Source organism: Rutilus rutilus, assembly GCF_951802725.1.
Source record: "Rutilus rutilus genome assembly, chromosome: 19".
Classification (NCBI taxonomy): Eukaryota; Metazoa; Chordata; class Actinopteri; order Cypriniformes; family Leuciscidae; genus Rutilus; species Rutilus rutilus.
In genome coordinates this window covers 13,271,622-13,292,009 of record NC_140232.1, presented here as the reverse complement: position 1 = coordinate 13,292,009, position 20,388 = coordinate 13,271,622, and the positions used below count along the sequence as shown (strand labels likewise).

General features: G+C 37.4%; 2 protein-coding genes across 3 annotated transcripts in view; one reads left to right on the top strand and one right to left on the bottom strand.

The window, feature by feature from the left end:
* glt1d1 (glycosyltransferase 1 domain containing 1) overlaps positions 1-2,606 on the top strand; it is a 36,532-nt gene extending 33,926 nt beyond the window's left edge. The window contains exon 12 of one of the 2 annotated variants that reach the window (XM_084388470.1): positions 970-2,606. In XM_084388470.1, the coding sequence (XP_084244596.1) occupies positions 970-1,116 (147 nt within the window). In that variant the 3' untranslated portion in view covers positions 1,117-2,606. The remainder of the gene's footprint in view (positions 1-969) is intronic. The other variant, XM_084388471.1, reaches the window with a different exon arrangement.
* The window catches only part of LOC311277963 (transmembrane protein 132D), a 41,251-nt gene continuing 23,292 nt past the window's right edge, over positions 2,430-20,388 (bottom strand). Inside the window, exons 4-9 of the mRNA XM_084388467.1 lie at positions 19,298-19,487; positions 13,519-13,662; positions 7,641-7,846; positions 6,462-6,726; positions 6,158-6,349; positions 2,430-4,768 (exon numbers count right to left, since the gene is read on the bottom strand). Coding sequence (XP_084244593.1) covers positions 3,392-4,768; positions 6,158-6,349; positions 6,462-6,726; positions 7,641-7,846; positions 13,519-13,662; positions 19,298-19,487 — 2,374 coding nt within the window. The 3' untranslated portion in view covers positions 2,430-3,391. The remainder of the gene's footprint in view (positions 4,769-6,157; positions 6,350-6,461; positions 6,727-7,640; positions 7,847-13,518; positions 13,663-19,297; positions 19,488-20,388) is intronic.

The following is a 20,388-nucleotide window of genomic DNA, read 5'->3' as shown; positions in this document are numbered from 1 at the left end:
CGAACTACACCCAAACTCAAGTTGCCCTCATAAAGAGCCCAGGCACTTCCCACCAGGCCACATCTCTGTCAAACATACTCATTTACACTCTGGTTTCATCATGGTATTGTGTCAAGGGCCTCGGCCTCGGATCTTTCATATGACACAAAAACTGTTTGCCTTTTCCACATGGCTTCTGTCTCCCTGCTGAGCTGAAAGAGAGGTTTATAACCCGTTTAAAGCCAACTTTAACACGGGTCTCCCATGACACCCGTGGTTAAGAGTAAATAGCAGGGGGTCACTGGAAGCTGAAGGTGTTTAAAGTCGGGTTGAAAGACAAGTTGCAACATGGGCAATTGATGTGATGAGTCATTTTACTGTTCTCAAAGAATAAAGTTTTTATATTTTCATCATTTGAATAGGCAGCAGTTTTGTCCATAAATATGAAATGATGTTCTTCATTGATTTTGCTTCATCGATTGATTTCTTATGCTCAACCAAGGTTGCATTTATTGAATCAAAAATACATTAAAATATATAATATTTGAAATATGATTGCAACTTAAAAAAAAAAAAAAAAAAAAACGGTTTTCTATTTTTCCTGTGATGCAAAGCTGAATTTTCAGCATCATTACTCCAGTCTTCAGTGTCACATGATCCTTCAGAAATCATTCTAATATGCTGATTTGGTGCTCAAGAAACATATCTTTTTATTTTATTATTATTAATATTATTTTTGTGGAATATGTGATGTGTGCCAATATACTCATAATTCACCTCACTAAATAATGATAGGTGTACCAATATGTGTGTGTGTGTGTGTCTGAGAGAGTGAATAAGCTCTTTTAAAATAGGTAATTTTATGGAATTTCCTGGACAACAATTTTTTTTTTATATTCATATACAAATCCATTGCCGTTGCTTAAATCCAGTGTAAATCCAAAAAACGTAAACATTTTTCAAAGAATTTCAATGTTCTTGTTTCCACAGGAATTTGTAAGCATGTCCCGAAAACTTCTGGATGACCGTGAGCTCCAGGAAAGACTGGTGAGAAATGGAAAGAATTACATTACATCATGCCACAACCCAATGAAGGAGAGAATAACCTATCAGAAACTGGTGGAGACTCTTCATTGACAGCATGATGGGATTAACATTTGTCTCAGGTCTTTAAGAACTTTTAAAAAGCGGAGGGCTTTGTGCTCTTTATTTAATTTTTTTAGAGCATTGGAGTCTGTATTGCATATTTCAATTGGAAATGCAAGCCTCTCCCATGACTGTAAAGATAACAGTGGCCATTTGTTTCTGGAATAGGATAAACCGGAAAATACTGTATATTTATAGAAAATGTTGACTTTCAGTAGGTATGAAAGGGACACACATTTTACTATACTGTACATATAATCAGTGCTTAAATTGCAATTTATGATATCTAAGGACTGGTGATGGATCTGGCAGTTTTTCTGTTTTTTGGTTACAGAAACCACAGACAGCTGTATGTTTGTCTTCTTTTGTTTTGGCGTGATGCTTATTGGTAGTGAAGATTGGGTATAAAAGTGCAGTGCCAGTGTTTCTACAGTAGTTGTTACTACAGTTTTCTGGGTTAAAGAATTGTGTTGACATTTTTTTCTAGCAAGAAAGAGTCCTCCTCTTGGGACGATCTCAGCTTGAATTAAACAGACAGCTTGCATTCATGTGTGCATATGTAATATGAAGGGACAGACTAGACATGATGGCTAAAAATGGCAAAAAATTACAATACTTGATTTCTCTAAACAAATGTAAAGGGAATAGCATTTTCCGGAGGCTTGTGGGAGATCCACTAAAATAAATGGCGGATCCAGTTTCAGAGGTGTCACATCCAGCTTGTTCTGGCACAAATTATGTCCTGCTTTTAAGTCTAGTAAAAAATGAAAGCTTTAAAAAATGTAAACTGCCAAGGCCAAGATTTTCAGGCTAAATAAACTCCAGAGACAATTATCTGTCGGTCATAAGCTGATTCAGCTGCCGAACTCTCTAAAGCTCAAATGAAGAACGGTGATGTTCTCCTTACAATAAATGAAACACAAGATGGTTCTGATGGGCACATTTTACTCTTGGTAGGATTTTTTATTTATTCATTAATGTATGTTTGTTCAGGGATTAAGGTTTTGCTAAACATATAAAATATTAACAAAGACTGTTTGTCTCATATCTTAAACCATGACTTTGCATGATTTTATCTTTGTTTAATTTCATTTATGGCACAATAAAATGAAATATAAACATTTTATACAAACATCTGTTGATTTTCTGTTCAGCAATAGGGATAACATATATACATTAGTGGTGGACATTCTAATGGACAATTTTTGCATTTGTGGGGTCTCAGCTAAATGTTTGCAGCATAATATCGTCAAACCATGGTAAATTGTGGTAACATTGGCCAAATCAAACTTTGTGGTTGTGTGGAGGTTTTATTTTGACCACCATTTTCATTTACCTCCACATCTGGATTTACCACAAATGTTTTTACCAGTATTAAAGCCTGCAAAGACTGCTTTACATGCAAGTATTGAAAGATCACGGATTACAAAAGATGAAAAAACTACCATTCATTTATGATGAAATAAAATGGTTGCTATTTCTTATCATCTTATCTGATCAACACCAATCACTAAACACATGGCTTTATCATGTGGTTTTTTAATGGAAAATGAAACAATTGACTGTACATACAAATGCTGGGTGGTAAAATATCTTCAAACAAAGTGAACTGTTATCTATACAATAATCACATGCGCTTTTGTATAAAAAAAATGGAAGGATGCAGAGTAACAAACAAACAAACATAAGATAGTGACTTAGTGTTTGGCTCTAGAGAAAGATTGACAATTTATCTTAAACCTTTACATTTTCTCAATGAAAACCCATTGAGGAAGACAAAAAATTAACTTGGCCAATTACCTCAAGGTAATTGTTGTTTGGGTACTTTTAGTAATAATAATAGCAAGATTGTGTTCTCTCCCTTTTACCATGATCAGTCATTGAGGCAGGATCAATTTAAGTCCTTCAAGTCACACCTTGGCCATATGAAAGCCATGAAGCTGGACTGATTGTCTTGACCATAATCCTGTGAAGCACGGAACAACAGAACAACTTTCCCAAAGAAAGAAGGCATTTGGGTGATGGTATAGAGCAGGGATGGGCATCTTTGGCCCTTGAGGTCCACTGTCCTGCAGAGTTTAGCCTGAACCCTAATCAGAAAAACTTCAAGTCTAACCAAGGTCTTCAGGAAAATTTGAAAATTACAGACAGGGGGGTTTGATTAGGGTTACTGCAGTGGACATTGAGGGCCAGAGATGCCCACCCCTGGAATAGAGATATAGTCTACACTATGGGTGTGTAAATCAGGCTGCATGTGAGCCTACAATCACAGTGGTTGAAATGATTCGGCAGCTGATACCTCAGGTGTCATACAATTGTCTTCCTTTCCCACCCAGTTAATGCCATGTCCATTCTCTTGTGGTAAAGTTTTGGGAGAAGTTTGTCGATCCAATGATGTGAAGGTGGTGAACTGGACCCTTTTCCTCTTACTAGTGGGTGAGTGTAGGGACTCACTTCGGACTGGTCTTGCTGCAAGGGATCCTACACACCCAACACTGGAGTCATTTGACACAGAAGACACCTGGCAAGAGGTCCTTCGAGTGATAGTGCCACAGGGCTCTGTATTGGGTCCTATATCGATTACAGACGTGTTGTGAGCATCTTGCTGTAACGGATTTCCAGTGACGTTCATAACCAGCTCAGCATCTGTTCCCAGCCATACCCAGTCATGCCGGTGACCAGTCTGCTCAGAAATTTGAGCAGGCGTCTGCTTGTGCCGAAACTTAACCAAGTATGATACACAGTTTACCATAAACACTATGATAGCCAAGCAGAAGACTCCCAGTAGTGCATACATCCCGATCTCCAGGTCTGTAAGTGGACGGTTTGATAGTGGACCCTCAATGGCATCATCATCATCATCTCCATAGTCATTTTTTGGCTCCTGATTGGTGGTTTCCACTTGGGGAGGGTAGTTATTGTAATTCACTAAGTTCCCAGAAGCCTTCCCGGTGCTTAACATTGAACCCTCAGGAACTTCATTACTACTCCAGGAAATTGCTGGGCGATCATCGCTGCCAGCTTTTCCCGTACTAAAGAAATTTCCACTGTTTAAAATATTCCCAGGTTTACTGACTCCAGCCGAGGCATCATTAGCCCGTCCCATTCCTAAATCATTTGCGATGCTACCAATGGTCGAGTCTCGTGCTGTCGACTTGGCTGTGGTAGTGATCTTCATCAAGTCACTTTCCTCTCGCACAGACTCTGAATTTCTGCTCGAAACCTGTTCTGGCAGCTTCTTCTCAGTTTCCGCTTCTTCTCTGTCTTCACCTCGTTCACTGCTGTTATCTTTCCCAGTGACACCAGCAAATAGTCCTGTGCTGTTTCCCATGTCATTATTATTGATACTGCTGTTTTCAGGACGTCTGCTGTTTGTTTGGAACTTTACAGTTAAGCTCCCACTGCCAACAGCTAAAGTGCTTTTACGCTTTGATTTCTGACAGACCTCACAAATGGTCATCTCAGCTCTCACCAGTGTTCCTTGGCCTTCACCTTCTGCCACAATAGTCTTAGACGACTCCTGCACAGAGATCACGCCCTCATCCAGCGATGTCACAGCCAGGCGATAGTGAGTAGGGTCATAGATGTCCAGAGGAGTGAGGGAGCCATCGCTAAATTGTAGCCAGGAGCTCACCACTGCTTCCTGCAATCAGAATAAAATTTAATTTAGCATACTAAGTATTGGGTTAGTTTGATTCCTGATGATAGGAGCTGGTTTTAAACCCATTCACTATTTAAATACTTGCTCAGTACACCAAATGTTCAGGATTGGCAACCGTATAGTTAAATAAAATAGGTAAAAAGTTCCAACAGTTTTTGCTGTGGTACTGAAATTGGTGTAGACAACTGTGACATGTTACTGGTATTGGTACCAACTACTGAAATGTTGGTATTGTAACAACGCTAATATTAATTTGGTCACACATTAGATTAGGGTCCAATTTTCACTATTAACTAAGAATTTTGCCTCAATAAACTCTTAATTAATGCTTATTAATAGTTAGTTAGGAAGTTTAGGTATTGGGCATCATTAAGGGATGTAGAATAAGGTCATGCAGAATAACGCATTTATATGTGCTTTATAAGTACTAATAAACAGACAATATGCTAGTAATATGCATGCTAATAAGCAACTAGTTAATAGTGAGAATTGGACCCTAAACTCAAGTGTAACCATTAAGTTACAATGAAGTTACAAAAAATAAATGTATAATTTACAAAATAGCTAGCCCCTAAGGGGAAGCTTAATTTTAGATAAAACTGCAATCATTTTACTTTCAACCAGTTGCCAATTCTAATTATAAGGTTCTACCATTTCTAGTGTAGTTTTTAAAATGTAAATATAACAAATTTATTATTTAAAATTTTATTAAATATGTATTGCTTGAAAGTTATAAAACCAGACAAATCTGCATTTTTAACTGCATTTACACGTGCCCCAAATTTTGCTTAAAGGAACACGCCGGCTTTTTGGGACTTTAGCTTATTCACCATATCCCCCAGAGTTAGATAAGTCCATACATACCCTTTTCATCTCCGTGCGTGCCGTAACTCTGTCTGACGCACCCACAGCTAGCCTAGCTTAGCACAAAGACTGGAGGTAAATGGCTCCAGCTAGCATACTGCTCCCAATAAGTGACAAAATAACGGCAACATTTTCCTATTTACATGTTGTGATTTGTATAGTCACAGCGTGTACAAATAACAAGGTCACATGAGACACATCCATCTTCTAACCGTATATATACTGGGAACTATATTCTCAGAAGGCGAAGCACTGCTACTTGGGCAGAGTGATTTGCTCGCAGCAACTGAAAAGCCCTGTGGTGAGGAGCAGAGAGCAGTATGCTAGCTGGAGCCGTTTACCTCCAGTCTTTGTGCTAAGCTAGGCTAGCGGTGGGTGCGTCAGACAGAGTTACGGCACGCACAGCGTATGGACTTATCTAACTCTGGGGGATACGGTGAATAAGCTAAAGTCCCTAAAAGTCGGCGTGTTCCTTTAATGTTGCAGTAGAAAGTGATGTTGAATGACCTGTTTAGGATTGCTGAGCACTTCCTGTGTGGTTGCCGTGGCGCTGATGGCTCGGTTACTTCCTGTGCTGAGCTGCAGGCTGAGTGTGAGACCACTGACCAACTGCAGTCCCAGTTCAGTGATGGTCACTCGATCATCCACAACCCTCACTGTCTTCTCTGCCAGGATAGAGTCTGACAGCGGGGAAAGCACCTGAACAAAGAGAGATGCCTGGTTAATAAGGCCAGCATGAGATCAATATTGATGTATTAGTAGCCTGGTCCATTACACTTGTCGTATCCAGACCAATCCAATTGAATTTTACCTTTATAGATGTGGTGCCCACATCTTGTCCCGACAGCACCCTGCCTGCCTGCAGACGGGCAATATTAGGGTCCTCCACCTTCATGAAGTACCGTACCAGCCTGGTCACATCCACCTGCCAGTCAGAGCCCAGGAAGAAGGCTTGTGGCTCCCTGGGGTCTGATTGCTCTGCCACAAAATGGGTGAGTACTCGAACCAAAGCATGCTGGAACTGCAGCATACAGCCCCGGCCCTTACGCTCTTCCTCACTGTTCCAGCCTGGTTTGCTGTCAGGGACATACAGGCGTTACTGATAACCCACTTATTCATTGTCATGTAACTCCATCTGTCACCTTTCATTGTTTTCATAACAGCTTAGATAAGGCCTCATTCAGAAAAGAAACCACATGCACACATTTATATAATTCAAATAATGTTCAAAATGCCTTCAGAGCAGTGCAAAACAGTGGCGAGCACATATCAGACACTCACTTGATTGGATCAAACTGTGAATTAATGAGGGGATGTTTCTACCCAATGTAATCCATTATGCAATAGTATTTAACCCATAACCCTCATAACCTTACACAATCTTATGCACAATTTTTCCACCATTCATAATCCACTTGACCCTGTCTAAAAGTAGATTTATAATTTGAAAGCATTTTCTGGCAATAATGTTACATCGCGAGATGATGACAATTGTAGCACCGTTTACCGTTTCTACCATTTAAATTGAGCAGTTCGTCAAATCAAAGGAGCGGTTCACACCACAAGCGCTCAGAATTGTTTATGGTAATGATCATTCAGTGCTATATCCATTAATATTTTTATATAGCGATTCAAGCCCTTTCTGCTCCATGCACATTGTTTCTCTCTCCCGCTAAAGACGCCAAATCGCTACAAGAGTTGCAGATAACGCGGTTATTTTAACAGTAGCAGAAACACGGTGATCAGTAAAATAGATTGATACTTTCGCTGAAGAAAACGAGAATGTAGCAAATATATATTTATTTTTATCTGTCATACATATATGACTCTGACCGTTCAAACCAGGCTTGTGACAAGACGTTTTTCATCTACATTTAGCATTATTAATCAGCATGCTAAGAACATTTCATAATAAACAATATTATAATTGGGAACATTTGTGGATGGCAAGGAACTAGAACTTAAGTTTTCAAATATTGTGTGTTTGTACCTCTTGGTGGACATGATAGGGATCCTCCAGCTCTTGATCTGACTCAGCTCTGGATCAGACACCTCTATATCCAGTGGCAGACGAGGGAACCAAACCCTCATCTCCAGCTGAGCGCTCAGGTAACTGTAGGTGAAGTTCACCAGCATCCTCACTCGCCCCTGGGTTTCTTTTCCATTCACGTAGACAAAGTCGCATCTGTCAGACACCTGAGGGCATCCAAAATTGTTTTATGTTATTTATAACTCCTGGTGCACAGGCTGTTTACACTGTAGTTTTCATGTTTTGCCGGATTTGAATGGACTTTTGACTGTGTAAGAGGATTTGTTGGTACTTAGCCCCAGTACAAATATGCATTTTTGGGACCGCGTATAATTTAGGTTCAGATCAGCATTTAAAGTTTTTTAACTACTTGAGATTAAATTGCTTTGAAAGAAAGAAGTAGTGGTTGATCTTTGCCAACTCCATGGCCCTTACACTGCATTTTTGATGTAACCTTTAGGTGTTTACTGTCACTTTTGAAATATAAAGCATGACATCTGGAGTCTCAAAGACACTTAACCATTCAGCATGGGCTTACCAAATGCATGCCGCCACATGATTAAATCAAACGTATAATTTATGATGCAATTACATTTTAACAAGATTGAGGAAGGCATACAGGGGTGACTTTGACCAACATCCTGGTGTGGAAAAGCAAGTTAGCAGAGTAGAGTATGTACTGTGAGTTAATATGGATAGTGCTTGTGTTGATTGGCAGTTTTACACATGCACAGCTATAAACACCATGATTACTTACATATACAGGGTTTACATGGATTGCAAATGACATGTTTATGGATGCATATGAGGTTATAATCCATAATACAGTATTTATCCTATTAGTTGACTCACACTGCTATCCAGTGCTGCAAATATCTGCATAATATGATTAAGGTCCTACTATGTCTAACATGTTAATTTTATTAGAATTTTTTTCTAATTTGATAGTACTCTCAAGTACGAGAGTGTACTCGATTTAGCTCTGTATAGGATATTTTACCATGTTTAGATCCATCCCACAAAATCCATCCCTCAAAACCAGTGTAGAAAATGCCAAAAATATGAGTAGATTCCATCTGGGCCTAGTAGCAGTAGCAGTGAAAAGCAGCAACATGACCTTCTCTAAGGCCATGTTTACACCTGGTATTAAGATGTGTTTTGGTTTTGGTCGATCGGATCACAAATAGATGATTTACACCTGGTGGAAATTTAAATATAAACGCGAAGGGAGACAACGGAAATGCAGAGAGCAGCAGATTTCATTTCTGTTCTGACAGCAGCAAAACCACGTGTGTCAGAAATCAGGAATGGTGAGAGAACATTGTGCTTGGTACATTTTTCTTCTTCAAACCAAACTTGGGTCTTCAGCCGTCAAAGTTTGATCCCCGTCTGGCTAGCACGCTTCGCATAATGTTTACGCATTAGGTCAGTAGGCGAAGAGTAGGCAGTCTTTTGTGGCTGTTTAACCCATTCGACCACATAAGCGTTTACAATGCGGAATCAATCCGGTCGAATGCGTTTTCGACTACCTCTGGAAGTGGTCGAAAGTGGACAAGCTCAAAACATTTTAGACCCTGTTTACACCTGTATTTAGCATCATCCACTTATGATCAGACTGACAAAAACGCTTAATGCTAGGTGTAAACAGGGCAAGTTAGTAAATGAATGACCAGTAGTTCTAGCAATCACATTTGTGCCGAATGTAATATAAATACTGAATGTAATATACTGTACTGTAAGTATTGTTTATGTGTCATGTTTTCATGAAAATATTTTGCTTTAAAAATAAAATGAACAGTTGGATGCTGTCTAGAATGTAAGTTTGTGCTAGACAGCAAGTGAAGCCTTTGTTTATGCCTGATACATTCACTCTGATGTGAAGCACAGCACACGCACCTCAGAGGCTCTATATATACTAGCATTCCAAAATGACAAGCAGCAGCATAAAACAGCAGGGAGAGGAAGTGAAGAAATTTATATTTACCTACCCAGGTAAAATATTAATTGTTTACTGGTACAGAAGTTGCATAACCTGAGGAGACAGTAATGGATAGATGGCCTGGCAGATTTGAAGAAAGTAGTAAACTATTTGTGATTACCATTATTTATTACATCTCTTTTTTAGAATACTTTATTCTGATTGGTCAGCCATGTTATTATAAAACATTTTGGTTTTTTTAAAAGTCCAAATGTAAGTGTTTTCTCTCACTCCACAATTGGTGCATTTCACAAATTCTGTTGTGACCAACATACTTCAAATATTTGTGTTTCCAGAAACCATAGTTCTGAAAAGCATTCATCACAAAGTTGTTTACTTAGACCTACAACTCTCGACCTGGTTAGAAGCATACAGTATTTTTTTTTTTAGTATGACATATGGACTATATAAATAGTTCATGATTTTATTAAGTACAATAAGCAAGCTAACATGCACTGCATTCTAAATCTTGTCATTCTTCCATATGTATACAATTTTCATTCTGTGTCTTTTAGTTTGTCAAGAGAAAGAAAGTACTGTTTTTGAAGAGAGCGTTTGTGCGACTGCTCCAGTACCCCAAGGGAAGCCTGGAATAAGATGTAACAGGGAGCCCGCAATGGGATCAAACATCTGTAAATAAAGCAATACAATGGAGAACAAAACTTGCAAAGCAGTCCTCAGATGCCATGTTTGTTATTGTTATCTACAACAATAATCTGACATTTATTCGTTCTTGAGCCAAATAATTAGCAGAAGCTATTACTCTGCTTGATGTAATTAACGACAGTTCTGTGTTGTGGAACCAACGTGGTTCAAAAGAAGGATGTGTGACTTCTACGATATAGTTCAGCAGCGAGTTGTGTCACTGTAAGGAAATGCATCCCAGAGTGGGTTTCTCTCATCTCTGAGGTGAAAAGTAAAACCCAGAGTGGATCTGGAGCGGAGTGATTATTGAACACTTTGGTGGCATCCGAAATCGCATACTCTCTTGAGTAGGTACTTATTTTGAACAAGTTATTAATTCACGATCGCTAAAACAATACGTACAATATAGTATTAATGTGTGTAGTATGAATGCAATCTGGATGTACTATATTTGTCATGTTGTCTACCAGCGTCAGTTACGCTTCACTGCCATTCATAAATCCTCTCCCGTGGCCTCATGGGATAGTAATGTGTCCATCGTACGCACACTTCAGAATCTCGCCCGAAGAAGTAAGTCATCTGGGTAATTGGGACATACTTATTTTGCCACATACTGTTTTTTTCCTACTATAATAGGGAAGTATGGGATTTCGGATGCAGCCATTGAGTGAAAGAGGTCAGTCCGCTCCACTTGTATAAGCTTGTTTATCCAGAAAGATTTTTTGGTTTTTGGTTTGTGTGCTGCTTACAGAGCTTGATGAACTATTTGCATTGGTGGAGACTAACCTGTCTTTTTTAAGCAATATTAAATGTTGTTCCAAACCACATGCTGTTATTGTTTTGCATGGAAATTCCCAAAAGTAGAAAAATACAAATACACAGATTTGGAGATTCTGCACACAGCTCTTTTACGTATAGCAATTCACACTGTCATCGCTTTGTGAATAAATAAATAAATTAAATTAAATAAAACAAGTGACCCATACAATCTGTGTGACATAAAGTATTCTGAAGCCATTTGATATCTTTCAGCTTGTGTTCGTCTGTAAAAAAATAAAATAAATTGGTTTGGAACAACATGAATTTTCATTTTTGGGGAACTATTCCAAACATGAGTCTCATCATGTTTGTTGCTCATGTATAATCTATTAATCTTGTTTTAAGTTTGGATATATTCGTTTTACTGAGGACATCAAAGTAAATGCATTTCTGTGTAATTCTAAGAAATCAGGCCAGTAAGCGGTGTTGTCCTTGAATGAGACACAGCTGAAGTTCTTTTAAGTCTCTCATCTTGGCTGTAGTCACAGTATGGTGCTGAGCTGTCCTTTCAGATTAAGTCCTCAACAAAGAGGATACAGCCCTCCTGAGTGAGGTCAGAGCGTGGCTTAATGACTTTGAGAGGACTGTCACAAGAACGCTCTAAGAGTGACAGAGGTTGCATACACAAGAGAAGACTTTGAGATGTTCTTTTGAGACCTTCTATCACTGCATGTCTGACAGAAGCCCCTTTCACACATACAGTCTTAACTGGTAAATTACTAGTTGTGTGTGAACAGGACCTACCGGTAAATCAGTAATGGCAATTTTCTGGTATGAGAGGTTGTAATTTACCAGTAACTTACCACTATGATGCTATGTGTGATCAAAGCATGAGATTATCCAGTATGAGCATGTGTGCGTTCGGAATGCACTGACGTGAGAAAGTTTCTTTGGGCCAATCATAAAGCTCTGTCAGAGGGGTTTACAGTAAGCTCGGCTGCTTTTAATTGTTTTTCTATGTAAACATGCACTAGACGGACTCGTACCGTTGTGATATCTATTTTATTCATCAACTCTGCGGTTACTACTGCGTACTATAGTAACTTCAGCATTATAGAAACCATTAACTCTTCCTTTCCCCACTAGTGTTTACTAAAATGCCAGTCAGCGCCAGTGTTTTTTATCATATTCTCAAAACTTTTACGGTCCCCAGAATATTTTGTTGTATTTATATGTAAACAGTCAATATATCAAAAGAAAGAACAGAGCGTTTTGATTTTGTTTTTGTTAAACAAACAAAAATATTCTTCATGCGTAATGGCACACCCCCTACTGTATAACAGTGAATACACGGATTGCCGGAAAAACATGCCAATGGGGGGCACTCCAAAGTGTTCTGTCATAAATGATGAAAAAATCTGCAATGGCAGGGAAAGCAAAAATATGTTCTGTGTGATTATCCCCTCACGCCTGTCATTTGTCACACCTGGACAAAACAGTGAAACTAAAACGCTTCTCATCCAGATGGATATAGAAAACTGTGCAGCATTCAAAGATAAATTCCAATTATTGACACCAACATTTATGTGCTGAAGTGTGAATGGTATTTTATCGGTAAAAAGACAAAACACTGCTGCTTGGGGACAACAGCATATTTGTAAAAACACATATCCTATACCAGAAAGTCAACATGCTAATTTTAAAGTAATTTATCAGGTTTAATGTGTGAACGAAAAAAAAAAAAAAAAACTTTTAAACGCATGTGCCAAGTTCATAGAAATGTGTGGTTTGTGTTCATGTAGGTTTCATGTGATTTTGAACAACTCAAGAAATAGCATTCAAGAATATTTTTTATTTATTTTAATTTATTGCCAAAAATATCATGGTGTAGCTTTCAAGTAAAAAGTAAAAACATACTTTTAATACATTTTAATGTACATATCTTGATCATTATTTTCATTATTAAATATACTTACCGTGTGTGTGTGTGTGTTTTGGTTGCACCACATGATTTTTATTTGTGGACAAAAGTTTTTCAAATTTCAGTGTAGCAATTTTGTTAAAATAATGTACAGTATGAATCTATGAAATAATAAAAATTATAGCAAACTCTTTAATACGGTTTTCTTTTCAATAATTTCATTATTTTAATGAGGCCTTTTTCTGCATTACGATATTGTAATTTATCATTTTTGACTCTATCAAGAAGAATTTCAATTAAAACATGCTTATTATAGGAGAGGTGCATTCATGTATGAATTTCATTTTTAATGACTTTTTGAATAAATGAATAGATCTCTCAAAAAATGTCTTGACCTCTTTCTATCTCGCATGCACAAAGAGAATGAGAGTTTGATATTAGCTTGATATGATTTTCAATAGACTTTACGACTGCTGTATCAAAGCTGAGATAAAGAAAAAATAAAAGCTGAGTAAATCCAGTATAATGAACTGTACCTTTAGAACATCTTCATCTGTGGAGCTGCAGTCAGCAAAGTCAGAGACATCCGTTACAGAACCATCCTGTTCGACAGCAATGGTTCGTACAGCCACCGTAACCCTCTTACCAGTCAGCACGGCAGTGTTCAACAGCTCTGTGTCCTGCACAGGGGACAGAGATCAAAGTTAAATGTTGGATCGTGATACTGAGCTAAGCTTCAACTTTAGCAGTGGAGGTCAGAGATTTAACAACTACAAATGAAGGTCAGAGATTTAACAAGTTAGGTTTACACTATGCAATCTAGTGATGGATATTATGGCATAATATCAGTGCCTTTTTCAACACATTTTACTGGTAAAATAGTATGTTCAGGGACACAAAGGCGGATTTTAGGTTGGAATGGCCTGTGTCAATCTATTTAGATAATCTAGGCCAGAGATGTACTACCTGGGGACTGATAAAACTTTATGTAATCAAAGTAATTTTTTGATGAGAAGTGAAAAGCAAAAACGGATTATTTTATGGGTCACAACCCCATTTGCCAATATTGGCTACAGTGAATGGGAAGCACCAGCTTAGCGAGGCAAACCCTGAACTTTAAAGATCCTGACAGATGCAAAATGCCTGCTCACATAAATGAAACATGTTTTCAGGAAACAAAGGTCACTTCATTTCACTTTATGCAATGCATTCAAAATAAGCATATCAATTTTGTTTTACTAAAAATGAAAAAATAAAACCGGATTTGCCATTACACTTAGTTTGATCAAACAGCACTGTTTTTTCATGAACTAAAATAGTTACGTATTCATTTTTTATCCAATATAATACGCTCTAAAAATCCTCACCCACTAAAAAACACCTAAAGCCGACTAAAAATAGCAAGGTGCAAATCATGGATTTCCCAGGCTGTGACATAAACTTATATCTATTGGATTTGTAAGTGTGGCCAATTAATATACATTATATTTGAATAAGCATTTCATGAGTTCTTCAGTTGCAAGAGCCTTAGTGAGAACGTCCTTTTAGCGGCTCCATGTGCTATTGCTCAAATGTCCAAAAACAAGATCCCTTACAAAAAAGTATAATTTATGTAGTATACGAATATCACTTAGTAGTAGTACACTTGTATAAGTTTACCATTTCAGTACTTCTTGGGACTAAATTGGCCCACATAGTTTATAAAAATATACATTTAAAGACCCTCTGTGGTGAAAATCAAGTTTTGAATGTTGTTCATATGTCTATGAGATGTTTTTAATATGCTTTAAGACAAAATATGTGCAAATTCATGTCAATACCATTGCTGAGTATTTTCTCCTTAAAACTGCAATGGAAAAAGACAGTCTCTAAAACTCAGTTTGAAATCACTGGTGTTTCTGACATCACAAACTACCTTGTAACCAATCACGTCAACGTGCGGGCGGGCTGAAGCATATCATTAACTGTTGCGAAGCAGGGGAGTCTCAAGAGAAGCCAGACTATCCAGGTCTATTTTTCTGTTGATAAAATCGGGTACATTTAGCATTATGGTGGGTGAAGTTTGTATATGATGTACAGTATATTACGATGTTATAATGAACTATATGCCTTTCTCAACTGACGTTCTGAGTTGTTCTGAGATTTTTTTGATGACAGCTGTCTGACTCTGAGATGGCGAACGGGAACATGGTTTGTACAACATTAGCAATACATTATTATTTGTTTGATAATGTAGTCAAGCCAAAGGCTAACCAAATTAATTACGTTATGTGTCCGACATAGTAGCGAGCGATGCATAAAACGCATTACCATTCTGATACATCGACTTGTAGATGAGCTTGTGTGAGTGAGTGGAGACGGGGCTCATTTGCATATCCATGGCTCCGCATATACTAAATGAAGCAAGGTTGTAGAGTTACATTCAAGCTATTTTTAAGGCATGAATAAAAACAATACAGGATCAAAGTTGAGTTTTAAGGGATACAATTGACTGCAGGGGGACTTTTAGAGTACTTTAAGTGTAAAAGTAGTAAACTTAGAGTACATCAAGTTTACATTTAAGTTATTATTCTGCACTGCATACTACAAGTAAACTTATAGGTATACTGTTACTGTTTACTAGTGCAACCTGTTCCGATTGGGCTGACAGCCGGGATGGGAGGTTGGCACGCTAAAACCGTCACCTATAGCAGGGATAGGCAACTCCGGTCCTGGAGGGCCACTGTCCTGCAGAGTTTAGCTCCAACCCTAATTAAACACACCTGAACAAGGCAATCAGTGTTTTCAGGATTACTAGATAGATACAGGCAGGTGAGTTTTTATCAGGGCTGAAGCTAAACTCTGCAGGACAGTGGCCCTCCAGGACCGGAGTTGCCTATCCCTGACCTATAGTGTCAGAAGCTAGTGTGCGTGTACTGGTGTGCATCTTGAGAGAAGACAATGGCACTGGCATATTTTTGTCACTGCAAGTTGCTTTCAGTTAAGACTGTTCAAACCTGCATTTTAGTCTGGGAGTAGGCTTAGGCCTGGGTCTGTAACTGGGCATATATCTTCTGGTAATGGCTTATAATAAAATCCCATTTGAATCAAGTCTGTTGCTGTACTTCAGTTTAAATCAGCCAAATTCCAGTCATTTACTATTTACTCTGTTATTCCACCTCAAAGCTGACTTGTTACTATAAACTTGAACATGTTATATTTACCACTTGAACATAGATGAAGTACAAATGTAGGGCAAATAGACTTTTCTGTATAATTTTTTTTTTTTTTTAACTTTTCTTTTATTTCCTATTCTCAAGTGCAGTCATACAGTATGTCACGAATTAACATTTTGATGGTACAGTATTGATGGTGCAGTAAAGTGTCAAGGGCAAGTCTACAAATAGAATAGCAGTCCATAGATGTCTTCCATCCCAACAAAAATACATTTGAGGGGAAAGATCCTTATCTCTGCAATACCACATATACATTTGGAAGATAGTACAGAATTTTGTACAATACAAATGACCATTGGTAAATAAATGATAAATAAGTCAAATAAAAGAAAAATATAGTCTGCACAATAGTCATATCAAATGAAAATGTTGGGCAATGGAAGACCATTTATTTAGGAATACATCTGCTTTCAGTGGTAATAAAGCCGTTGTATTCTCCATGTTATAAACATCTTGGATTCTTTCCCTCCATTGTGCAACCGTTGGAGGGTGTGGCTTCAGCCAGGAGGCTGTGATTACCTTATTCGCTATTAAAAGAAGGATTCTCAGCAAACATGTTTGGTTATTCTCTTCAAGGTCAGCTGGCAGTATCCCTAGCACAAAGTATGATGGTTCAAGAGGTAGAGCTACAAAGACATTTTTTTATTTCTTTTTGTACATTTTGCCAATATTCTGATATCTTTGGGCAGTCCCAAAATATATGGGTGTGATCTCCCACCAAGCCACAACCCCTCCAACAGCCGTCTGAATTGTTGCTCCATTTTGATGTTATGAATGGAGTTCTAAAATATCTCATTTTAATTTTCCATCCAAATTCCTTCCAGTTAGGACTACTGGTTACCCTGTGTCCTTGATTGCATGACGTTTCCCACTGCTTATCTGTAATTATTGTGTTCATTTCTAATTCTCATTTTTCTTTAATATCTAAATTATTTCCTTTAAATTCTTCCTGCAATATTTTGTAAATATGTGAAATGAATTTTGACTTCACTATTCCTTCTGTTATTGATAAGCGCTCTATTTTTGTTGGTAGAGAGCAGAGCCTTTCCTGTTCTTGATGATTTTGGAGGTAATGTCTAATTTGTAAATACCTAAAGAAATCTTGGTTTGGTAAATCATATTTCTCTTTGAGCTGTTCAAATGATTTCAAGGCTGCTCCGTCAAACAGCTGGTCCAAAACCACTAGACCCCTTTCTGTCCATTTCAGGAAACCCTGGTCTAGCCTAGCTGGGGAGAACTCACAATTGTTTGCTATCCTTATAGCTCTGGAAATAGTCATGGGAAGTTGTAGTTTTTTCCTCACAATTGACCATATTTTTAAGGTATTTTTACTCCATACATTAGTAATCTAATTTTTCCCCCATATGTCTTGGTTTAGGAATGGGATTGAATCTAATGGGAAATTTGGGCATTCACTCTGCTCCATTCCAACCCATATAGTGTCAGTATCTTGGGACATCCACGCAACCATTGATCTCAGTTGGGCTGCCCAATAGTATGTTTTAAAGCTAGTCAAGTCCAGGCCTCCATTTTCCTTTGGGCAAAATAGTCTTTTAAATTTAAGTCTGGGTCGCTTTCCTTGCCAAATAAATTTGGATAGCCATTTATCTAATGTAGTAAGGGTGGAGGCAGGAACATATATAGGTAGTGATTGGCAGAGAAAGAGCAACCTTGGTAAAATGTTCATTCTTATAGTTTCTATTCTTCCTATCAGGGAGAGTGGAAGAATTTCCCATCTATTAAGGCACGCTTATATATATATATATATAAAAAATATATATATATATGTATACTAATATACTAATAAAACACTTTTTTTTCTTAAGAGATCTGGCAAACATATTAGGAGTTTTTGGCCATTCTCTGTCCTGTGCTGTTTTCAGATTTCCGGGACGGTGTCCAGCTGTATATTAGAGCTGCTACAGAAAATCTGATTGATTATGCCTAAATCTGCTCATGTTTGGACACAATCCAAAGGTCAACATGATCTGTCTTGCAGATGAAGCTTGTCGCATTTACTAGCTCTGTCACAGTGCTGAGCCTCTGATACCCTGCTGGATCCAGTCTGTCTTTCAAAATGCCAGTGAATAAGTCATGAAGATGCTTTACTGTCTCAGATAGAAACATCGGTTTTGTTAAAAAGTTGTCTGCCATGTCTTTTAAAACACAAAGTGGTAATCAAATCTAACTTTTAATCATTTGGTAAATAAACATGTAAACTGGATGCTCAACATTTTGAAATGGTGTTGTGTTTTCTTGCAACTTATTATTAACAGGCTAATCGGATTATTTCAAAAAGTGAAAAAGAAGTATGGAATATGCACTTGTAGTGTACAAATCTTAAGGCTACTTAAGTGAACTTAAAGAGAATACACTTTCATAAAATGTTTCTTAACATACTTAAGTACACATTTTGTATTACTACATTTCAAATCACTGTTTTAAACAAGAAGATAATTACAAATACATATTACATACAAGTTTCAATAGAAATGACATTAAAGTATATTTTAGTTTACCATAGATGATTGTACATTCGGCAGAACACAATAAACGTAATTATAAAATGACATGTACTTAAGTCTAACTTAAGTATAGGTAAAAAAAACAAAAAAAAACTAAAGTTCTCTAAAGCTAATTGCATTCAATATAAATTTAATATATTATACACTTTCATTTTCAACAGAATTAATGATGCAAACTTCATCAAATATTACAGAAGTAGAAAGATGATAATGTCATTATTTATTTCAGTTCGGTTCAATAACTGTTTATCTATTATAAATAAGTTCAATTCAGCTATAAGCTACTATTGAATATGGTAATGTAGTTATTCAGATCAAGTCAGTTCACTTTAATAACTTTAGTTTAATAACTGGATCATTTCAATGCTGGTTAATACGTGTCCCCAACTAAGCAATCCAGAGGCAACAGTGGCAAGGAACCCTAACTCTATCTGGTGACAAATGAAGAAAAAATGTAAAAGTAAAAAAGTGGAGCTCAAGTGTACTTCTTTCTTCCATTCCATTCCTTTTTTTTTTTTTTTTTTATTAAACATATTAGTGAAGACTGTTTTTACTATCTTTAATGAATTACCTACCATAACTAGAGGAGCCAGGCCTACAAAGTCCCTCTGAGTGGTGTAGATCCTCATGGTGCCTTCAGACGCCCCCATCATTTTGACTTCATCAGGAAGAGTCAACTCCCACTTAATCACCTGAATCTCTGATTGGCTGCTGACATCCTCCACTTCAAAATCCATCTGAAGAACTGCTAGGAGTTTGCTTAATCTGAAAGAGAACGAGCCATTAAACACCTCATGCCATATACCGTAAACCCTCTTAATCTTTTGTGATCAAATTGTCAAACAAACTGCATTTGCAAGTTGCTCTGTTTGATTCTAAATAATTGAGTGCAACTATTGACTTCAATATAATTGTATATTGATCATACTGTAGTTACCATTAAAAAATCCACTTGAATAATGTGACATTTACGAGTGAAACAGGATATTCAACATAAAAAAATGTAGGACAAGATGTGAATTTGTTCATCAGGAATTGACTGGATGGTGAAAAGTATAGGGTCAATTTGATTTCATGGTGATTTTAAAAGATACATAGCTTGTGGTATCAACCTTTCAGCAATCAGCAAGCCATATCTTTTTAACCTCTTAGTAGTGCAATCCCATCAATGCCCTGCATAATGCGTTCAATAGGACATGGGATCACCCCTAATCTGATGCATCTGTTTCAAATCTTAGCTTTAAAATACACTGCTTTCAAGCTCTAGGAATGAACCAAAGAGTTCAGATGGCTTTTTTGTGTGAACGGCTTATTTGTTTAAATGCATGCAATGGATCTGCTAAACAGCCAAAAAGGCAATTGTTTCAAAAAACTGGGATTGACACAGAAATGACTTTTGAAGAAATCCCTGCTAAAATAATCCAGGGGCTAATGGGACCTCCATGTGTTTCATAGGACCATGATTTATCACGTATTAAACAGTAAAACAAACAACGGGCACAATTAAATAATGAAAGCTAATATCATTCCACAAAATATTAAAATTCCATTTATTCATAGAAACAGATTTATCGGTTACACTTTATTTTGATGGTCCCCTTTAGACATTCTGTTATGAGTAACATTGCACCTACATGTCAACTAACTCTCATTTGAGTATAAGTTG